At 38.1% G+C, this 23,433-nt stretch overlaps 1 protein-coding gene across 1 annotated transcript; it reads right to left on the bottom strand.

The window, feature by feature from the left end:
• Nucleotides 1-8,439: 8,439 nt before the first annotated feature.
• Nucleotides 8,440-22,832, bottom strand: LOC121654905 (forkhead box protein O1-A-like). The gene is made up of 4 exons (XM_042009264.1): nucleotides 22,039-22,832; nucleotides 11,177-11,368; nucleotides 9,837-11,029; nucleotides 8,440-9,730 (listed from the first exon to the last, which is right to left on the bottom strand). The coding sequence occupies exons 1-3, from the start codon at nucleotides 22,624-22,626 to the stop codon at nucleotides 9,860-9,862; spliced, it is 1,950 nt and encodes a 649-aa protein (XP_041865198.1). The 5' UTR covers nucleotides 22,627-22,832; the 3' UTR covers nucleotides 8,440-9,730; nucleotides 9,837-9,859.
• Nucleotides 22,833-23,433: the final 601 nt, after the last annotated feature.

The following is a 23,433-nucleotide window of genomic DNA, read 5'->3' as shown; positions in this document are numbered from 1 at the left end:
GTAACCTGTGTTCTCTCTGCAGAAAAAAAATCAGCTGACAATCACACTACACAATTTCTTTCCCACAAAAAGTTGGAATAGGAGAAGAGATACATTCTGCCCCTAACCAACTGCATGCTGGGGTATAATCAACCCACCAAACCTAAAAAACCTCTAAATCAGTAGAGAAGCCAACTGAATTGAGAGCTTGAATTAAACCAAAAGGCAGTGCAGGCCTAAAATATGTAAAGTATAAGACACAACTCCTTTGTTTAACCAGACATCGCCTAACTTTTTTTTTTTTTTTTTTTTTTGCTGGTGCTTCCTATCATTGTCCTGCAGAGGGAGCTTCTTTTTCACTGTAACGTATGCACCCATCATTCATCATTCCATTGTGATTACCTGCTAACTCCAATTTAGTGTCAGATAATGTAGGCAAAAACAAAGAACACCCAGGATCTATACTTTAAACCAGGGCTACTCAGGTGTGTTGGTGCAGGGATACATGGAAAACCTGCTGGATTGCTGCCCTTGTAGGACCGAATTGAGTAGCCCTGCTTTAAACTGATCAGAAACAATTACTAATTATCATTGCTTTTACACTGCAGATAAAGACTGCAACTGCAGAAGGACTCAACAGGCATGAAAAGTGAATGTAAGGATAATGTGCAGCTCTGCCAAAACATAATGTAGTAAACATGCATAATTATGCAGCATTTAAGCATTTAGAGACTTACCTTTGTGGGTTGTTCATGCTGAGACAGCAGCATGCATTTGATCTGATGTTGTTCTGGTGCCCAAGTGTTCTAGGAAGTTACATTTCCCAAAGTAAAATTTCCCAAATTTCCCTGAGGACTCTCCAAAGGGATTAATAAAGTATTTCTATTCTATTTCATTGATTTTCTCATTGTGATTGTTCACATGGGTGTGAAGCTTAATAGTGTAGAACAGTAGCTGCCAACCTGTTTGAATTGAGGACATCTTTCAAACCAATTCTTAAAAGGCAGGGACCCCCTTTCCCACCCCGTACTACAAACATGCTTGGTTTTATGCTTTTTTTAGCAAGATTCTCACCATAAATACTATATTCTGGCTGAGTCCTGTTCTTCTACAAAGCCAAAGTTAAATAAACAGCCTTACTTAAAAAAAAAAAAAAAAAAGGGACAAATCATTTGTTCTCTGGTGTTTCTCAGACACATTTTATTAATTAAATGTTACAGGAAAACTCAAGCTTGCCACAATAGACATGAAGAGTTCCACTTGTAGCCTTATAAGGCTTTTTTCTCGAGATTTACTACCCTGCAACTTTTAGATGCATTCCTTCTCTAACACACTTGAATCAAATGAATGGCTTGTTACCAGGCCTCCCCAGAGCTGAATGACAGATGAGGTAATTCAGCCATTTGATTCAGGTGTGTTGGAGCAGGGATACATCTAAAAGTTGTAGGATAGCAGCTCTTGAGGACCAGACTTGGGTACCCTTGGTCCAGATTATTAAAAAACTTGAGCAGACAGACTTCAACTCGTCTCTGTGTGCACATGGTCTTCATCTTTTGCCCCAAAGAGCACCCCCTGTGCTCTTTGGGGTTCCGGACCCCAGGTTGGGAACCACTGGTGTAGAAGGATAAGAGCTGCAGAAGTAACATGGTTAACACAGCAGCTGTCCTAAAATGGTGGTGCAGTAATAAAAAGGGGACAGTAAAAATGAAGATGAATAATATCACATCACTTCCTGTGACGATAAAAACGTTGCAGATCAAAGAAAGCAATGGAAATATTTTCTGCATGGAAATGACTCAAGCTCTCAGTAGAGAGCAGCAGATACAAATACTGTCTTTAGTTTCTTATCTTTGTAAATAACACATTTTAATTTACTTTAACTTTGTTTTTTACCACAAAAAAAACATACTTGTTACAAATTTAATCAAATTTATCTTAAAATAGCCTAGTGTTGCATATCCATTGTTGCTAAAGACCGGTGATTATCGTGATCTAAAAGTTTGATGCATACATTTTAAACATCTTTCATTCTAGAAATATAGGGATTGTTACACACTGTGTTGATACTACCCTAATAAAGTACTTTATTGGCGAGACTCTTTTTTCCATTAGCAGTGTGCTGTTTGACTCTGTTTATTGCTGAGTTTTGCAAAATTATTATTATTGTTACACATAATAAGTTTATATTTTAATCTTCTGGATGTAACAAATCCATTATTGGTTGTACAAATTGTCTGTAAATGTTGTGCAAAAGTACAAAAACTATTCATAATGTTGACAATTATTTAAAAAAATCATAACCTGACAAGTTGTTATTTTATTATGGTCCATATAAAGGTTTATTATAAATGACGTTTTTACCACCTTGTGTATTTGTGTCTGCATCCCAGGCTTGTGGCAGACAACCAGCACTTGCTCAAACAGAAGTATTTTAATTTGGAGCCACCCACGACGCTGTCATCCTCAGTAAAGATCCAGGTCTGAGTTATAATTAACCAGAGTTGTTTGCATCCATATGACCAACCTGATTTTTGCTGTTTCCTGCTCAAGAATTATGTGAATGGACTGATCAGCAGGCTGCTGCCAGGTTGATGTCATCAAAGATTAATCTTTATCTCAGTCCCCTCCTGAGAGAACCCGGCATGCATTGCATCTCTGAGGCTGGTTGTGCAAGTGCATATTGTGTTTCGCATTAGCAAAGGTGCAGTAGCCCAAACCACCTAATTTCCTGGTTTAGTGCCTGATCCGCATAGATAAATTAGACCAAACTAAGATTGTTGTGCAGGCCCAGCAGGACATTGCCCATATTTGAACAAAACTACTGGCAAAGGTTCATCTTATTTACACAGGCATGGCATAATTATCTCCACCAGCTTTTATGTACATTATAAATTCATCCATCTTCCATTTCATGCAGATGTTAGTGATTTTTCTACAGAACCTAAAACAAGCGTTGAAGCACAGCTGAACACATGGCAGTCATATGATAATCTTTGTGAAACAGATCTGGTTTCTACTCAGGGTGACAAAGAAAGAAGTTTTTCATTTGTTAAAAGACTGCCAAAGACTACAACCTGTAGACTCACAGCACGTAGTCCACAGCTATCAACTCTGAAAGTGCACAATTGTAATGTCGTTAAAATGTACATAATTACAGTTATTTTAACCAGAACACATCATTCAGATTTAACTTTTATGTATGTAAAAATGCTGGTTATTTCTGCATTAATTTATTAAAGCAACTGTAATTTTTGTAGTTAATGTTCTATCATGATATTTTTACACATTCTTTAAAAAAATAAACAAAGCTGGCACTGTCAGTAAGAAAGCATTGAAGCAGCCTTGGTATTGGACTTTAAACTTTGGTTCCCTCAACATTAACTGTATTAAAAAGACATTTATGATAATAAATGCTTTTAATGTTCCAAATATTCTGGATAAATGAGCAAACAGAGACAGTAAGTATGTTGTGTTTCACCCAGAATCTGTCCTTCCGCTTGACATTTGTCCTCCTAAAACACACTCAAAACTTGAGTCTTCTCAAGTTTAAACCTTCTGAACTCTTACGCCTCCCCCACAACACAATTCACCTACATGCGTCATTCTATCAGCTTGTTATGCAATTTTTCTACCTTTAAAATTCTGTCTGAACAAGCAGTTCCTCTTGGCAAGGAAATGAAAAAAGAAGGTATTTCCTAAAACACTGACCTATCAGTCCCATATTTGTTCTTTAGAGAGTGGAGTGGGAGGTCACATACCATGATTTTTTTTACCAACTATGCTGACAAGATGTTCACAATCAGGACTTATTTCACCATATAGCCACCGACCAAGTGAATACAATAACTGACCTTTCAGGCAAAAGCAGCGACTCCAGCACCTCAGAGACTAACTGTGGGAAAAGTGGCAAAGAGTAAAACTGGCAACAAAGAGAAATTACTAATACAAATTTACATATAGCCTTAAAATATATAACTTTTCTAATGACATAAAATGTATATTTCCCTAAACAGGAAATATTAGAGATTAATGCAAATACAGTATTAGACTAATTCAAATTATGTTTTCAACTTAAAGTGAATATTACAGATGAAGACTTATCTGTAATACTAAAATCTTATAAGGTCATGTGGGAGCCGACAGAAGCTGCAGTGCGGTGTAATTTCATACAGGAAATGAAGCAGTCGTCACAGAAACCATCTACCACCTCATTTTTCTCACATTTTAAAGTAGTCAAAGTAAGAACAAATGCATTTTTATTATGACCTGATTTTCATTTTCACATTGTTCTAATGATACATTCTTGTATATTTCCTAGATTTTAAAAATGGTTGTTTGGCTTTATTCTGTGTCACAATTGATCAAATAAAAATAAAATAGATTAACTTTGATTATTTTCCCCCCTATAATTATATTGGTTGGTTGGTATCATACATATTACACAAAGCTTGATTTTTCTATTATATCATTGTACTATCTTACTATTAATATACTATTTACTTCTACGGATTCTGATTCCATGATTCTTACAAGTTATACTTTGTTGTAAAGGTGACTAATTGGGGTTTCCGAAAATGTATACTCCTGTTAAATTTATCAAAGGAACAGCTCTCTTTAGGTCCTATCACAGCATTTCAGTTTCGTTAGGTTGAGGTCTGGACTTTGGATTATTGCAATACTTCGATTCTTCTTTTTCAGACACTCTGTTGTAGATTTGCTGCTGTTCTTGGGATCATTGTTGTATTACGTGGTCCACCCTTGGTCAAGTTTTAGCTCTCACATAGATGCCTCATGATTGACTTTAAAATGCTTTAGTATAGAGAGAAGTTCATAGTTGAGGGTCATGTGACTGATTTTGGTTTGGAACAAATGTTGGTGCTGTGATTATGGACAAACATTTTACATTTCATTTTGATCTCATCTGTTCAAAGGACATTGTCCCAGAAGTATTGTAATCTGTTGTGCTGTGTGCCGTGTTCTTTTGGGGGAGAATTATTACTTTTCCAAACAAGCGAAAAGGTAACCTGTTTAGGCTTTATCCAGTTAAAAGGATTATCATGAGCTTTAACACTGAACATTTTAGCTGAGGTTTGTTGAGTCTGAGATGTAGTTTTTAAGTGTTTTTTTTTTTGTTTGTTTTGTTTTTTTTTTTTTTTTTGTTTTGTTTTGTTTTGTTTTGGTTTTTTTTAACAATTTTCACAATTTCCACAACTTGCCTGGAGGTTCTTTTCTGGAAAATTTGGAAACTGTCTTAAATATCTTCTACTTGTGAGTATTTTTTCTAATTGTAGCATAATGGTCATTGAATGCTTTAAAATGGTCTTTATAATCCTTCCCAGACTGATATGCAGCATTAATTGCTTCTTGAATGTCGCTGCTGATGTATTTCTTCATTGACTTCATATTAACACATATCTGGATGCTTCAGACCAGTAAACTGCAAAAACATTTGCTTCTTTAAAGGTGCTCACTCTTTCTGCTGATCAATGAATGAAGTGCATCAGACTAGCAGCACCTGTCTCAGACTTATCTTTTTGTTAGCTAAGGAAGCTGCTATAAGACTGTTCTTAGTTCTTTCTTAAGAGCTAGTGTAGAAGAGCAAGCAGGAATACATTATGACATCTAAAAAAAACTTGTTAATTTCAACTTCACATTCTCAGTTTGAGCGACAATTCCCAAAGCCTAGACACACCTCAAAGAAAGCCAGCTAGTTAAAGGTCTGGAGACTGAGTGAGTCACGTTGGGAAGGAATGAAAATGTTCCCTGATATGATCAAAATATGTGGAGAAACCAAAGACATTTTAACTGTCTGCCTGCTGTGGCTTGATAACCTGGAAACTATTTGTAGGCAGTGTGTGAGAGGTACAGTATGTTTTTGTTACCTCAAAAATGTGACTCAATCGTAACACATTTCATTTATTCACAGGACTTCCCACAAACTTAGATATCAGTTAGTGACACAATGGGTTGCTTTATGGGGGACAGACATGCGGACACACTTGCTTATGTGTGAAACTAAATTATGCTTTCCAGTTCAAGGAATCAACAACAAATAAACCTGAATGAGCCTATCCTTGTCATTATTACAGTAAAATATAACAAGTCTATCACTGTTGGGCATTTTTGGATTAAGAGTAACTTCATGTGATACACTTAATTTTGCACACTTGCAAAACAGAAGGTCTAAGATTCATTAGAAATGGGAAAAGTGAAAAAGTTGCTGCCCTATCTAACCTATGATGATCTGGATGAAAGCATGTGTACTGCATTTGTGCTTAATGGCCGATATCAATCCTGCATGAGCATCATTCCTCAGCAGTTTATAATAAGTATTTTCCATGCATGTTTAACAACATTTAGGCATTATTTCCTCTCCTACCTTCTTTTATCCTTTATGTTTGGTGAAGTAACCCCTTTAAACTTGAAAAATGCACCTACAGAGGCAGGTGGAAGTGTTTACCCCTTTGGTGTTTTTCCTGTTTTGTTACTTTAAGACCCCCAAATAGATTGAAGCCATACTTTCCACAAAGATTGTCTGTGTGGCAACGTGGTCACTGCTTTAAGAAGAAAACAAGAAAGTTGCCAAGGTGTTGGCAACTCCTCAAACATGTGGAAGATGTAAACCAGACTTAGATTTATGTCGGCAAGTGGCACAAACCCATAACCTGAAAAACACCATCCCAACTGTGAAGCATAGTGGTGGCAGCATAATGCTGAAGAGATGTTTGTAGTGAGTAAAGCCTAAAGAATCAGTCAGGGTTAAATGAATAATGGATGGTACTAACTAGAAATACAATTTTTTAGGAAAAACTGTTTCAGTTTCATTCAGAGAATTGAGACTGGGACAAACCCATTTAGATGCCAGTAAAAAAAACACTCAAGTGATTTAATGGCCATAAATGTAATGGCCTAATCCTAGCCAAGAATTACATTTGACAAGAGAACCAGTAGTGTATCTTAAATATTACAAAACACTAGCAGAACCAGACCAGTTCTGCCACGAGGAAAGGTAAAAAAAATAAATGTCATTAGACAGATGCCCCAAAGAGATACACCAACAAACTTGAGCTATATATTTTGCATAAGAGGGCTCTACAGAGAATTGGGATTTATGGGGTAAATACTTATGTATGCTTAAGTTTTTTTTTTTAATTATTGTTTCTTCTTTCACAATTAAGATATTTTACATGTTGTATTAATCAAATAATACTATGGCAGGACATTCTATTTTATCAGTGAATCATTTTTGTACTCTTAATTTTTCCTCAAACAAATGTCACCAAAGTTTTGTTTAATATTACCAAATATAAACTTAATAAACATCCAGAGGCTCAAGACTTACTTTAACATTTTTGAGATTGAGATGATGCTACACCAGGTCACCTAGAGGGCCCACACTCCATCAACCTACCAGTGTGTGAACAGTACACAGGGAGCAGAGTCGTGCTGAGAGGACATGCAGCTGCTGATGTAAACCTTTCTGTGCTTGTTTAGAACATATGGTTCAGTGGTTCTACAAGCTAACAGCTAACATTTAGGGGTCTTTGGAGGCTAAAAATATCAAAATGTATATACAATAAGCTAAAGACACATATTTTGATTTGCTTTTCTTCCTTTAATAGCAAGAATGATTTATGTATAGAACAGTTTACAAAATGACTGCATGCTTGGAAAAATTAGAAATTAGATGTTTTTTTAAATTGTTTGTGTATTGGTAAAACTTAAATCTTTAAAAAAAAACATTACACTCTAATGCTGGTGAATTATGACAGACTCAAGCAACATCTGTGCAAGCTGTTTCTGGTAGGAATGCTCCCATCACATTTTTATTTTTTTTTAGCAAATTTGACAGAAAATCATTCAGTGATGACAAATGAACACATTTCTTAAGAAACATTCAAATTTACACAAACTGTAACTTGACCTAATGACTTCATGTTAAAGATTTGTCATTTAACATTTACTACAAACTATAATCCTTCAAACAGATCAAGTGCTAAGGCATAACAGATCTCTGTGAATAGGTCCAAATGTAACTGGTTTCAGCATTAGTCAAACAAAAGAACATAAACAAACAAAAAAGATATGTACATAAGTCAAAATTAAGAACATAGTCAGTTCATTACTGACTGAAGAAAATGGCAAAAAATCCCTTCAACACTCCAGAGGTAAAATATTTTGAGGTATGAGTGCTCATATCTCCAATTATATAGTTTGAACTGAAATATGTAAACAACCATGTCTAAAACAATAAGTAACATGTTCATACAACAGAAAGTATTGTCATTTAAAACTCATACAAAATATATATACTAAAGAAAATAACATTATGTACAACAGTATATGTCTGTGAGGCAGTGTAGGCACAGTGAAGAGGCACTCTTTCAGGCTTGTTAGAGTGAATACTGTCTTTGGTGAATATCATCTGTATTCCCTTCTACTTAATCATAAGCAAACCCATTACTAAGTGGCAACCCATTATAGACCTTTAAGATGCCACCAACAACTCCTGTGTTTTTTTTTTTGTTTTTGTTTTTTTTTTACCCAAAATGTCCCTTTTCAGAAAGAGATTAAATTAGCTGGTGAATTCACAGAGATTCATGTATAAATGAGAGATGATAAGTTATCCACTAAATGTGACATCCACAATTTGTCCAAAATAGGTTGAATAACGGAGGGGAGCATTGCTTCAAAGACAAAGAAAAAAACAAGGAGAAATAAACCTTATTTACTGCATAAAACCAAAATGAACACAATACAAATCATTAATTGAAACCAATATAAACCTTCCAAAAATGCACTTTAATTCATCTATGGTGTCTTTCTTTGGAATTATTTCATTTCAAGGGAAACATGACTTTATGACAATCCAAATTTTGTACACGGCCTATTTACATAAATATACAAGCTTGTAAAATACAATAGAACCATTAACCGTATACAATGAAAATAAATACTTTCATACAGTTTATATATGAAACAATTATTTCAGTCTGATTCGGTTCCTTTTATAGTCTTATGATGTCCATTAACCTGGAGATGTGACAGGAGCACTGTAAACATTTAAACGTGCCACATCTAAACATTTTATCATTAAAGTTTTGTCCCAGCGTGTTCAGTCATTGTTTCCCAGTAGCAGGTTAATCAGGTGGCTTTTAAAGTGGTTTCTGTCTAATGACATGTTGTTCTTGATGAACTCCAACATCAAAGTTTTCCACTACAGCTGTTGTTCTGTTTTTTTGTGCAAACTCTTGGTGCCTGGCATTACTGAATATGAACAGGTTCTCCATTTTCTGCAGGTTCTGGTTGGAATGGCCAGCTCTAAGCAGATCTTCTGAAGAAGAGACAGTCTACAGCTGGCAGCTGCAGTTTAGCACCGCAGACTTTGAGGCTGTACGTGTGATTAGAGGCAGCTTTATGGCATTGTGGACCACTACAACAGTGACATAATCAGCATATTTCATAATGAGCTATGAGTTGTAGTCCAGGTATATGCTGCTGCACATTCTTTGCCATCACAATGCATTTCTGTTCGTTGTTTGATTTACCCTTTATATTTCAGTATAAAGATGACTTTATTATGAAATAAAGTGAGCTCATTAGTTCTTATTATAAAGTAATTGTCTCGTGTGGATTTGTATATGTTTCAAAATAACTTGGTCAGATTTTTAGAGAGAGTGGTGATGGGGGTCTCCATCTATACTTTCCAGTTCTGGATGAAGGAGAGCAGCAGAGCGCTGTAGGGAAAAACCTGTAAGGGGAGAGCAGGAAAGTTTCAGGGATAACAAGAACCTTGAAGATGCTTTATTTGTGATAATTTTATAACGACTGCCAGAGAAACTAAATATCAGACTCACCTGCTTGTCATCCACTCTGTATCCTAGCCTGGCACCCAGTTGTGTGTGGTCGTCTTTACTCTCTGGGAAAACCCATGAGGTCCAGCTGTGGGGTCAAAGTTAAAGTCTAATGCACCACCATCCATGAGAGTGTCATGCAGGACAGACTCTAAGTCACACTCAAACCTCTCGATGGACATGTTGTCCAGGTCACTGGGCAGCCGCTCCTGATGGTGACCATGTGGGTGAGCTAAGTTTAGTTCCCTGTAGCTGTTGATGTAGCTTGCTGAGAAATCATTTGTGTGTGTTGGATGTCCATGGGAGAGCTGCATAGACGTCCTCAGCCTGGTCATTCTTGGAGGGGCCCCTGAAAGACTAGTCAGACTAGTCAAGGGTATCATGTTACAGCTATTCAAGTCTCGTGAGGCAGCAGGACCTTGGCTATGTATAGCATGTGGATTTACATGAAGAGCTGTGTGACTCTGATGGGTATTCAGAATTTTTACTCCACTATGACCCCCCACTTGGTTTTGACTGCTATAAGTGGGCATTAGGCAACTTCCTCTCCTAACCTCAGACACCTGTGTATCACTAGAGGGCAATATGTCCCTTCTGGTGTCTGAATCTGCGGTCAGTAGTTCTTTAAGGAGGCCTGCAGGACACATATATTGGTTATCATATGTTCCAAACCCAGGCTTGGTCTTTGGAAGTGTCTGCATGGGAGCGGGGGACATTGAGTTCATTCTCACCTGGCTGTACATGCACTTATGGTACTCTTGGGTCAAACCAGTGGAGCTGTAGGAGTTCCTCTGAAGCATCCTAGCATTTGAGGTATGTGAAGAGTCTGAGCCCAGCTGTGGGGTGTTGGGAGACAAGAGGTTCAGATTATCCAGCAAACTCTCCATAACATGTTCTGAGCCGTGTTGGCCCATGGATCCAGACAACTCTGAGAGGCTGGGAAGGGTGGATGCAATCTTGGTTCCTGACGTTCCAGGATACATCATATGGCCATCAGACTCCCTGAGATCATCCTGCTCAGAAGGGAAGGGTGAACGGCGTCCACTCAGAGTGCTAGCATCAGAGCTTGTGCGTGTTCTGAAGGAGCTCCAGGCCTCCAAGTCCTCGTTACTGTGGGAGTTTGGGCTTTCCAGCCAGTTAGGGTACTGGGATCCAGGACTGCCTGCTCCCCCTTCAACTTCTTCCTGTAAAGACATCTAAGGAAAGATAAAAAACACAAAAAGGTCTCACAAGCTGCAAGAAACCTATCAAATATGATTACAAATACAAATAAAAGTGGATTTAGGTCAATCTATAAACAGATGTCAATTATGTAGATACACTGCTAATGAAAGACACTGCACCTTTTTCTTTGTGGCCCTTCCTCTGCTTTTGACAAACTTATTATTGTTGTCCATGGAGGCAGCTCTGCGTCGAGGTGATTTTCCATTCTTCCCCCCCTCTGGATTCAACATCCACCAGGAACTTTTGCCCGTTCCCTCGTTCTGTATGCGCACAAAACGGCTGTGCAGGGACAGGTTGTGTCTGATGGAATTCTGGATGGAAAAAAAATTAAATTGTGTGTAATAAAAGTAATCTCAAACCACAGACTGCATAAAAGATGGATATCATCAGTGCTGGCCCAAGGCATAAGTGATAAGAGGCGATAATCATAAGTCATACACCACCAGGGGCCCTTTAAGTCCACTTGATATGTTAAGATATCTTGATCTTAAAACAGAAATGACCACTGAATAATTTAAATAAAAATCATAATACATACAATAAATAAATAAATAAATAAATTATGGAAATGGTTGCATGCTAAATAATACTGGTTAAATTAGTTCCTTTTGAGAGCTACTGTCTTTGTCGTATAGCGCATGCAAAAAATGTTGCCCTGCAGAGCGCATTAAAATCTCTTAAGTTCACTAACGTAAGAAATTATGGATAAATCACCTGTGGTTTTAAGCAATGTCTTGTAGTGGAAGACTTTTTGTTTTGCATTAATTAAGCTGGTTAACTTGTTTACTCTAAATGTTGTCTGCTACTGCTGTTATTCTCAAATAAAAGTTCAATAAATCGCCCTTATATATCATTCTAAATATTAAAAAGTGTGAATTAATACTAGTCATTTTTTCCAAATTTGCTACCCCAGTAATGTCAAAAACCATACTGGTATTTGGTAACTTCAAATAATGCAAATGAATGGGTGACCATGCACCACTGAAAGTAAGCACCAGTGGTTCTGTTGTGGGTGGGAGCCCCAAAACCAATGTCTTGGCTTGGACCGGCCCTGGACGTGAATACCTGGATGTCATCACCAGGTTTTAAAAAGTGAAGCCAATGTTGAAGGGCCTTTACATAAAAAAAAGAGGAAAAATGTCTGGCTGCAATACCTCTTTGGTTTCATTAGAGTCCTGCTCAGAAAGACTCAGGCTCTCTAATAAAACACCAACTCAGACTCAGAGAAGTCTATAACTTCTGCATTGCCTGTTAATTGTGTTAATTGACAACTGTTGTCTTGCTGTTATTTGTAAAATAATCAATAAAGCTGATTTTTGTTTAATCACCCCACCACATAAAAAACATTTTTGTTAAGTATGAAATCACCAGGTCAATTGTTCACACAGACATACCCTGGCAATAATGGTGCAAGATTATGAACACACACTAATAACCAAAAGCGTACTGGTGCCCTTCCATGTTGGCTTTATGATACCTTTTATGGTTTATATAGCCTTCAAAGACCTTCAACCAAATTTGATTGTTTATATCAACTTGTACTGATAGATCTCACATTAAAAATTCAGGCTTTGCATCAGCCTAACCTAAAATATACTTTCAAGAGATTTTTTAATGTCCACTTCGTTAGATTTTGATTTAATTTATCATTCTCTTGCTAAATATGGCGACTATGCTAAATATGTGAGCAAGACACCCCTATAGCATCTCAGTTTCAGTGACCAACATAGATATAGATCAGATGCACAATTATTTAGTCAGTGTTACATCTAGCCTCTTTAAGAATGATTGCATGTGAGATTAAAATAAAACTGATTTGATATGGCTTAAATTACCTATAACTAAAGATATGATGAGCTGGGCACTTACTTTCAAAAGTCCTGTGATACAGTTTATTAGTTTAGTCATCCCACTCCATCCTCACAGCAGGCATGTCAAATTTAGATTCCTTCGGTTTTAACTATGCTGCTCCATATTTTTTTTTTTTTTGTGTGTGTGTGTGTGTGTGTGTGTTTCTATGTGGTTGCATTTGTCCTTGACCGAACACATATTTAACTAAAGCCTACATTCAGTTCATTTTCTCTAATACTATGTTATGGGCCTTCAAAAGGACACAGAGGCATCTCTTGGTAATTCTCTTAGAAAAATAAAAATAAATAAATAATAACTAAAAAACACAGGCTGAGTGACAGAAATACAGTCATACAGGACACAGACATACTGTATTGTACAGTCTGGTCTCTATAGACAAAATTAAGCCTTAAGTGTCACTTGCTATGTTGGATGGTGGGTACAATGAAAGGTCAACATGCAACACAAAATGTACCGGCAGGGAATTTCCCCAAAATACCCATGTGAATAAGAACGCAGCTCCCAGCAGTTAGTAAAGCCAGATGTCCTGAACCACAGGATTCAACAGGGATGCACAAAGCATTGAGATAAAGATGGTTCCATTTAAAACAATGGTTTGTCAGACACTGTCTCTGAAATGTGCAGCTTAGGTTAGACTTTTGACAAGAATATGACCCGTTATTATAGTCATATTTTATATTGCTTGCACATATTAAATGTGGATATATTGCTGAATTATAGAACTAATTATTTAATAGAATATTTAACTTTCTAAAGGGAAGGTGGTTAACTAAAGTATAACCTCACCCAGAATAACTGTAACAGAATAAGCTATTCTAACAATATCTCTGGTTTTTTGTCCTCATATGAAGCTGCTAAACCACTAGTTCAACCTCAAACTGTGCACCAACCTTAGAATACAGAGGACTGAGCACAATGAGATTATTTTTTACTGAAAACAGAGTAAGGAAAGGTTACAGAGTTCGCTTAAAAGATGGGGAGGGTGACACAGTGAGATGTTTTTGCCTGGAGAGGTGGGGTCAATGAGTTCACTGTGTGCTGAATATGAGCTCCTCAGCCTGCACTAACAGAGACATGCAAACAGGTTGGATGGAAGAGGAACAGACAGAGAAAAGAAGAGAAGCATCAGATGTGACATGCTGGGGGCTTGACCTGCTTTGTGATTCACCATGACAGACCCCAGCGACCCCACCCCACTGCCCCACCACACTCCTCCCACCTCTTTCAATGACTTTTAAAATAAGGCTTCCTGTGTCGGAGGACATCCTGCACATGCAGGCTGGAAAGACTTAAGGTGGAGTTATCACTTTCTGCACAGCCAAAAAATGCAGTGTTCTTTCTGATGTGTGTTAATTTGATTCATGACCTTTTCTCTCCTTCTTTTTTTTTTCTTTAGATGATCTCAATCTGTAACTGAAGACAGGAAATGACTCATTAGTGTAGGATATGTGCTGCACAAACCTTATCTGCTCTATAAATTTTATTCCATTAGCCAAGTGACATGTCTTGTTCAAACACAGCTGAGCTCACTGCTTATATGCAAATGCATACAACCTCTGATTAGTTACCACAATAGACTGTGCACTGCATGACTGCTCCCCTCCGAGAGGCATTCTCTTCTTGGCCTGGGATAATCCTTGTCTGAGACAGACCTCACCTTAACCCGATCAGAACAAAAGGCATCCTCTGCTTCACTAATTCAGGAGCCTCACACACACATTATGAAAGCCTGACCCAAGATGCCCTTTTTTTCCTTTTTGTTTCTGTTGTTACGGCTCTCACTTTTAACTGACTTAGAAATACGTGCACCTGTAGCAGCATGACAGAATCAAGAAATTTATTTGCTCTGAAGCACCCTTTTGTGGTAGCCAAGAACTTATCCTAAGAAAGATTATGGGGACATGTGAGTGACATAAATATTTAAAAAAGAATATCAAATGTGTAATTACCGTGGTGACTTAACATAGGAGTTAACCATTTACTAAACAAGTGGGCCATGATAAACAAATAATATGAGATTTAATTCCATTTATGTGCAAGGTCAGCTAGTGCAAGAATGCCTGACATGGGGAAGGGCTGACTTCTGACTAAATCTATTTTCAGTTTGCCCTCAGAAATGTCCCGTTAGACAGCATTGGTGTAAATGCATTGCAGCAAAAAGCAGTTGCCTTTCTACAGAGCTAATGCGAGTCCACCTGCTATACGCACTAGACACACGGTTGCGCTTAAATAACCTCTGAATGCGGTAGTTATTGTAGAGAAATGTCCATTACCTTCCAACTCTTCAAATGAACTCAGTCATCTCTGAATCATACATGGTCAATGTTATCCAGGCAAGCCACTACAGCATTAAATGAGTCCTCCCGCTGGACTTCAAAACAATTGAATTGACACAGCTGCTGTTTCTTGTGTAGCGAAGCATGAGGCTTGCAGTAACGGTCGCAGAATAAGTAAACAAACAGGGCCCAGTTGCAGAAACAGGTGCAACCACAGTGAAAGTGGCCTCACTTGCAATTAGTCCAAACAAGTTACAAACATACAACACCAGACACAGCTACAGTCAGGAAAGAAGACCTCCCAGGAGACAGACTGCTGGAGAACAGCTGCTTCTCAAATCACTAACTTAGACTAATATCAGTGATTAGGGCTCATATTTAATTTGTGGAAAAAAAAAAAAATCACTAATAATTGCCTTTAATTTTTAGCCATAACATGTAGACGCCCCGTGCAGTTTTAACAGAATATTAAACCGGATTATTTAATTATATTATGCATTACAGAAGTCCTTAGAAAAATTTGTGCATCCAGATTTTTCATTTTGGGACTCGTTCAAAAAAAAAAAAGGGGTATTTTTAGTTTCACATAAAACCCAGTCCATGTGGATCAAATGTTCAAGTAATATAAAAATTTTAGTCAATACACACAAATTTGTCTTCGTGTGGACATGGCCTACAATGCTTTGATGGGATTTGACTACTTGTTACCATGGCTAATGTCAGATTTGTGCAGCTATCACACTCAAGCTAATGGTATATCAATCTGTTAGCTTGTTTTTCTCAATTTATCACAAAAGGTAAAAAAGAAAAAGCTCAATGGGTTGATCATTAACCTTAGTAGAAATTACTTCTTTTATTAAAATGGCACTATGTAACGTTCTGACCTTAAGTGTTTCTGACTCTTTTTGATAGCACAGTAACATTGTACATTCCTGGAACTGTCGTTGCCCAGTAGCATCCTGAGGCTGAGAAACCACACTTCACAATTTGTTTTGTTTTTCCTGGGACACTGCTTCACTTTACAGAAGCATTTTATTTTACGACATTGCATCACATGCTAGCAACTGGATATCAACATACTGGCCATTTTGACCGTACACCGTGGCTGATTCAGCAAAAAAAAAAAAAAAAAAAAAATGCAAGAGGACATCATTGGAGGAAGGCAGGAAAAGAAAGAGAGAAATGAACAGAGGAAGCAATAAGACAAGAGTCAACTAAGATTAGGCGCCATAAGCAATCGAGTCCTTGGATGTCCAATGAAACTATTTTAGGATTACAGAAGATAGATTCTGGTGGTTGTGTTTCTTCTTCATTCTTTCTTCTACATTAACTATGTTGTTTATGATTTTTTTTTATCTAAGTAAATGTGACATATGCATTAAAAATAAATGAGTTAGTGAAATTCTTCTGTCATGTTGAACAAATATTTAAATATCTATTATGTTTATAATGACTGAATGACTCTAAATGATTCAAATGATATGCTCTTGTCAGTACAAAACATTTCTGCTGAAAGATAATACCACATTTAGTCATAGTTCTCATTCAAATAAGAAAGACACATACCCTATAAACAAATATGTCACTTGATAGCAGAGGAAAATCATCTAATTTGCAAAAAGTTGATGCAGCTTAACATCATGTATAACATGGCATGTTGGTTTAACATGCAAACACAATTTGTTGATCAATCAGATCTGACTTCTGCTAGCATGCCGCTACCACTACAAAGCAGCTAGGTATCAGATGTAAGTGAGAGAATAGAGCTCTACAGTACAGCACTACAGCGGAGATTACAGTGAAAGGACAAGCCACTTCCTGACAGTCTTCCTGTGCACCCCTCCCCCATCTCTCCTCTGACCCCGGATGTGCAAGTGAGGTTGGAAATTAGCGTGGGACTCGAGCTGTCTGTTACAAGGTAACACAAAGGTAGATTTAAGAAAAAGAGCAATGCAGCATGCTGTGAAGTGCATGCCTAATTAGGACTCCGTTCACAGCACATGCTACTTCTTTAACACTGAACATCAACTGTGTGACCTACTTCAGCTATGGCTTCAAATGGCATCTGTGAAAAGATTTGTGGTATTATTTCAGCTTCAGATTAAAGAGAGTATAATTAGAAACTTGTTTAACACTCATTCACATCAATGAAAGTTTGTGTAGCTGTGCTAATTAGGATTATACACTGACATCTATTCAAAGTGTACCATCGAACCCAAATGCTAATCTTAACTTTATTCTTAAACATAACCTCAGGACCCCTCATCATGGCTTTGGTTCCTATAAACAAAGGTAAGTGATCATTGTAGAAAAGGGTCTTAATGATGTAACAGAAACCATCACACATGCATACACACCCCTGCATTTACACAATGTTAAAGTCTTGATTATTGGGACAAAGATTTCTCAAAGTGTAACTTTGTCAGCCTAACTTTGAGAGTGACAGCATTTCTATGCACAATTTAAGGACAACCTGCTTTTCTTTTCTTTTTTTTTAGGCTGGACTCTAATTTTATTCACTTTTAATTCTCTCTCTTTCTACGCATATTTCTTAACCTTTCCCTGACCCCATGTCTTTTATATTTTGCATAGTGAATTTGAGGCCAAGGCCTTTTTGTTAACATAACAAAGTAGGGGATTATTATCTTGCACAATCTGGAGGACAATGTAAAGATTTGCATGCCACAGATTCCACCAACTCATACATGTAGACAGCGGACTGTACACAGGCCACAGCCTCCAACTATCAAGTCAGCTGATTGCTCCCCTCCTTTCCTCAAACCATGGTCGCTACTCTTTGAAAGTCCCTGCCCCAAGCTTCCCTTTCTTCATGGGGTTACTTTAAACCTTTAGTGGGCCTCTTACATTTAGGGCAGGCCTCTCTTTTTTAACCTTGTGATCCCAAGACAAATAGCTAACAGTTATTCCATTTTTTTTTCTTTTTTTTTTGCTTTATTTGGTTGCTGTTGTCTCTGTATGCCTGAATTCTCAAAGCAGGTTCGTAAGCCAACAATGAAAAAACCTCTGAAGCTTTCAATTTAAAAACCTTAAACCATTAGCACATTTCTAGTGAAATTAAGTTACTTGCTGTGCTTCTTTCACAAATGTAAAACTTGAGCCAGACCAATATATTGGTTGCCTGATATTATCAGCTGATATTGGCCTCTCAGCAAGATTTTAGAGAAGCCACTGTTGCTACACATCAATCTGGGAATGGTCATTGACAAACAATTCAGAGCTCATTGTTCATCAGTAAGAAAGATTATTTACAAAAATATTAAAAATACTTGCCAATCATTCAAGAAGTAGACATCCCAGTAAGTTAAACCCAAGATCTGAGAGAGCAATACTCATGGAAACTGCAAAAAAACCCCAAGAGTTAATTTCAGATTCTATAGGTTAGCATATAAATGTTAAAGTTTAGGACAGTACAAGTATGACTTGTTTGCAGCTCATATTTAAGCTTTGTCTATTCCTCCATAATGTGAGAGATTGATAATTACATGCATAAACAGTTACTTCCCAGTGCTCCCAGTCTGGGCTTCAGGAGAGTTTGGGATTTGCCAACTCTGCACATCCACTAATAGCCACTTTCATCTGTTGTTGCTTGTTGATCTGAGGGGTGTTGTTCAAATAGAGGCATTTGTGAGCTTTTCCACTGCGCAACTCGCCCCAACCTGAATAAATACTTTCAGTGTTGTCTATCATTAGTTTCCACAGTGGACATGTGCAAACATCAGGCACGAGAAAGTAAAATCAACAGGCTGCTGACCTATTGTGTGTTGCATATGTCAGCAGATATATTCAGACAAACCACTTTGTATCCATATAGTCATTGTGTACAAATTTTTCTAACAAAGCTTGGAAAATTATTCACAAAGTACTGCTACAAACACTCCAAAATGCCCCAGACCTACAGGGCAATGAACATTATAAAACAGCTAACGTCTTTTGAGATGAGTCTCATTGCTTTATCACTACTTATACTCATTGGTACCACTTCCTGTTCCATCACTGAACGTCACAGCTCACTGAGAAAAACAGTAGCAGTACCAGTAAAAATCTAAATGTCTGTTACATGCTGAACCCTGCCACTAACAAACGCACCTATACCCAGGGGAACTTGCCCCCGCTTTCCAGGGGCCCTCTCTTGCAGCAAAGGTATCATGATCACTAAACTGCTGCACAAAGTTTTTTTTTTTTTAAGAAAACAAAGAAATCTCCGTGATATGAACAGAGACAGGAAGCTGTAAAGGCACCAGCATTGCCCTCATCCTGCACCCCACCCATCATCCAGTTTGGAGTGGTATAATCTTTGCAGTTCAAACTCAATGCCCTCCACCCACCATGAGGTCACTGGCTTATCTCAGTCTGTTTCTACAATTAGGGAGACAAGAGCATGTGTATTCTAGTGTCCAATACATAGTCTGAAAAAGATGAGTACACCTGTGAGTTTGTTTAACAAGTGGCAGGGATGCTGAAATCAAATTAAAAATTACTACACAGAGAAGTAGATGCATACACTTGATCCATATAAGGTGCCTCCCATGGATTCCTCCTCTTTTTCCAGCCCTGCCCCTCATGTTTTGCAGGTTGGGGATGTGAACACATGGCACTGTTTTCCATCCACTTGGCAGGAAATGCATCATAGTTCATTGTGGGGGGGACTGTGATGTTTTTTTAACTGGGAAGTGTAAAAATAACTATTAGCCTGTGATTCCAAGGTCTGACGGTAGCACCAACAATTTGGAATGTAGAGGCAGATGCAGGTTGAATTTATATAAGAGCAGGATACTTTTGGAACTTTTGTTCTTGGTTTAAATACTTGAGAAATGTTTTGGAAAGTTTCCTTCCTGCTGAAGCGCAATCAACCTCCTCTCTGATTTTACTCCTGCAAAATGATAAAATATGAAGAAATGTAGATTCAGATTAAAGAACTAAAATTAAAATAATTTTTTAAAGTTACAGGGCACCCTGGCCATGATTCACTTATACCCTTATTATTAGATATTATGATTCAAACACTTTAGCAAAAGTCCTGAGAGAGAAAACAAAAGGAAGTAATGGGATAAAGTGCAGTGATCCCTTTCTCCAAGATGTACCATCCGCTGAGGAAACTCTAGAAGACACGGACGCAAAGATATGAGCACACAACTCAGGAATGGAGGATGTTTGACGTGGTTCCTTGCATCCCCCCTTCTCCCAGCCCCTTCCCCTCCGACACACTCCCCGAAACTGATTGAGCTGTTTGTGTCGCCTCCTGTTATTGTCGGGGGAGCTTGGAACTCCACTCTGTTTCCCTCTCAAAAAAAAAAAAAGCCTGCATTCCCACCAGCCAGTGCATCCACATTTAAGAAGGTGCAGATTAAGAAGAGGAGGAAAAGGAGTGTTAGTAGAGCAATAAGTCATACTATGAGCTGTGATCCTGCTTTTTCGCGAGGGTGTTAAACAATGGGAACTATATTTGATTGAGATTTCCCAAAGGCATTTCCTGACAGCTTTGAAATTACATCTCATGAGAATGTAGAGGTTACAGAAACGGTTGCAAAGCTGAAATATGTATTTGACTTATTTTTTCTAAACAGGCTTCAACTTGCCTCATCTCTTGGTCCAACATACAGCTTTGTCCGCAAAAATTCATTTCTATCCATCATAGCTGATTAATTTCCTTACAGTAGTTAACCAGCATGACTATGTTTCTGTATGCCATAGGAAAATGTTTTTAAAACTCTTCTGTCCACATCTGCAGAATTTTAACATTTTAGCAGCACTGTAGTTTTTCCATGCCTGTGAGAATGCAGCATGAGTCATTTTGTTGTGTTGTATACAGTGAAAAACTGCACCCACATACTGTAGGCTTGTTTGGGGAAAAAGACAAAAACATGAAATCTATAGTGATTGAAAAAGCATCCCTGCACAATAATTTGCTCAGTCATACTGGATGTCATTAGCTACTCACTCAGTCCTCATCCTCACAGATCTAAATGACAGATTCAACTAAAAGTTGAAGATTTTTATAGTTCTAGATATATTCACGTGTATTTGCATGTCAGAGCGGCTGGTTCAGCCTGATGCTTCCTTACTGATATTCATACAGCTGACAGAAGAAACCACTCTAAAACTTCAAAAGTTCCTTAAATACCAAAGGTCAGCAGCTCATTTAACACTTACTGGTAAAATCTCAGTGATGGGAAGAAATAAAAGTTTAGGCATCTAGTGATTCTTGACTGAAGCAAAGTGTTGATCATTTTATTCTGGGAGAAGTGACAGGTTGCAATGAGAAGTGTGTTAATTTCTGAATGAACTTCTGACCACATTAGTTGTTGCGGAAAGTGGAAAGGTCTGATTACGGCTCTGATGCTTTTCTAAATCAAAAGGCGTCTAGACAAGATTTGAAGATGGGAACATGGATGCAGAGAAGGGCTATTTTTCTCTCTCTCTCTCTCAAAAAAAAAAATACTACATCCTGTTCAATGAAATTGTAGAGGGTTAAGTCTCACCAGGAGAAGAAAACAATAGATGTGAGATCACTGACTGGATAGTAGGAAAAACACGTGCTGTTAATTTTTAATTACATATATGCATTATAATTTCCAGACATGGAAAAATATCTTTAATCAATACCTTGGAGAATAAGGATGGGGCAGAGGGGTTAAAGGGATCTTTTGCTGGACAGCAAATCTTTAATCAAGATTAAACAAGTCGTTTGCAGTTCAAACTTTGAGCTCTTTGGGCCAGTTGTGTTTGCAGTTTAAAATTATCTCAAATATCAAAACATCTAATGTCTCTTACGTTTGCAGACAAGAACTTCTCACGTGCACGTGAAAACTCACCTTCCAACCCGCGGAGCTATTGCTGTCTCCCTTATCCTTAAAGTAAGGCACGCTTTTGACCATCCAGTCGTAAATCTGTGACAGCGTCAGCCTCTTCTCAGGTGAACTCTCTATCGCTTTGGTAATGAGGTCAGCGTATGACATGTTACCCCAGGCGTTGCGACGGGACGAGCTGATCTTCCTCTGACCGGAGACACCCAAGGGTGGGACCCCTGGAGGAGGCACCTGTTGCTGAGGAGGCAGCTGAGGAGCCGGTAGTTGCTGCTGTTGGAGGTGATGATGATTATGATGATGGCGGTGATGTAAATGCACACAGTTTCCTTCCCTACACTGAAAAATAGTGCAAGGCGGTTTCAGCTCTGCGTACTCTCCATAGTCTTCCTCTAACAAACCAAGGTTACTGATGAACTCTGTGTTCCCTCCCGGCTCCTGCTGCACAGACGGCGCAGGAGAGGATGTGTTGGAACCGGTGGGGTCGATGAGCTCCGGCCGGGGCAGGGGCCAAGTGCAGGATCGCGGACGTGATAGCGGCTCAAAGTCAGGGTCAATTTCAACAGGTTGTGCCTGTGGTGGCGGTGCTTCAGCCATGTCTGGGTCGCACTTTCTTTTACATAGACACTCACATAAAAATTGCGTAATAATTAGAAATAAAATAAATCACAGACGTGGAAAAAAAGATGAAAAATGATTCTGCATTCAGGCGCTAGATCCCACAACTAAAAAAGACTAATGGGGGTGGTCCGAGCGTATCGTTCAAGGTCTTCACTGAAGTTCACACCTTCCTGCATCGGCAACTCTCAAGTCTGCCGCTCTGTCACGATTAACAAGTATCCCCGTAGTAGAGTTTAGTGCTGCCTTCAGGGCCCAATCACAAGCTCCATTTTCAGAGCTCCACAAGTTGATGGTGCGTTCAAGTACTCTTTGTTGTAGATCGTGCCAGAGGATCCCGTTTAAATAGAATCTTGCATTCTGTCAAGTATAATCTTCCTTAAACTTCGTGAGATGTGTGGTTTGATTAACTAATTAATTAGAACAAAGTTTTTTTGACACATTAACAGTGCCATGATACGAGTAAACGCAACAAAATCTTGAAGAATTTAGTAAATTTAGTTTTCCCCAATTTTCATTATCTACCATCTGAGGTGTAGTGAAAAGAGCCATTTATTAGACATAATTAAAATCTGTAAGCAATGTCATTAAATAACACAAATTTAACATTTTTATAGACCTATATTGTTGCTTGTTGTGTTACTGACTCGTTATTTCCTCCATCTTCTTTAAATGTACAAATTCTCACACATTTTGATGGCACCTTAATATATCAGATATGCAGTCGAAAACGTGGACGCCTTCTGGGCATTAGACAGATAACCATATCTGACAGACACTAAACCA

This window comes from Melanotaenia boesemani, chromosome 15, assembly GCF_017639745.1.
Source record: "Melanotaenia boesemani isolate fMelBoe1 chromosome 15, fMelBoe1.pri, whole genome shotgun sequence".
NCBI lineage: Eukaryota > Metazoa > Chordata > Actinopteri > Atheriniformes > Melanotaeniidae > Melanotaenia > Melanotaenia boesemani.
This window is presented reverse-complemented; position numbering and strand designations above follow the sequence as displayed.

Bases quoted from the DNA above. Each gene is read 5' to 3' on its own strand.
- LOC121654905 (XM_042009264.1), bottom strand. From the start codon at position 22,626: ATGGCTGAAGCACCGCCACCACAGGCACAACCTGTTGAAATTGACCCT. The intron at 11,369-22,038 runs GTGAGTTTTCAC...TTTTCCATCCAG, and splicing joins ATAGCTCCGCGGGTTGGAAG to AATTCCATCAGACACAACCT. The intron at 11,030-11,176 runs GTGCAGTGTCTT...ATCTTTCCTTAG, and splicing joins GAAGGGCCACAAAGAAAAAG to ATGTCTTTACAGGAAGAAGT.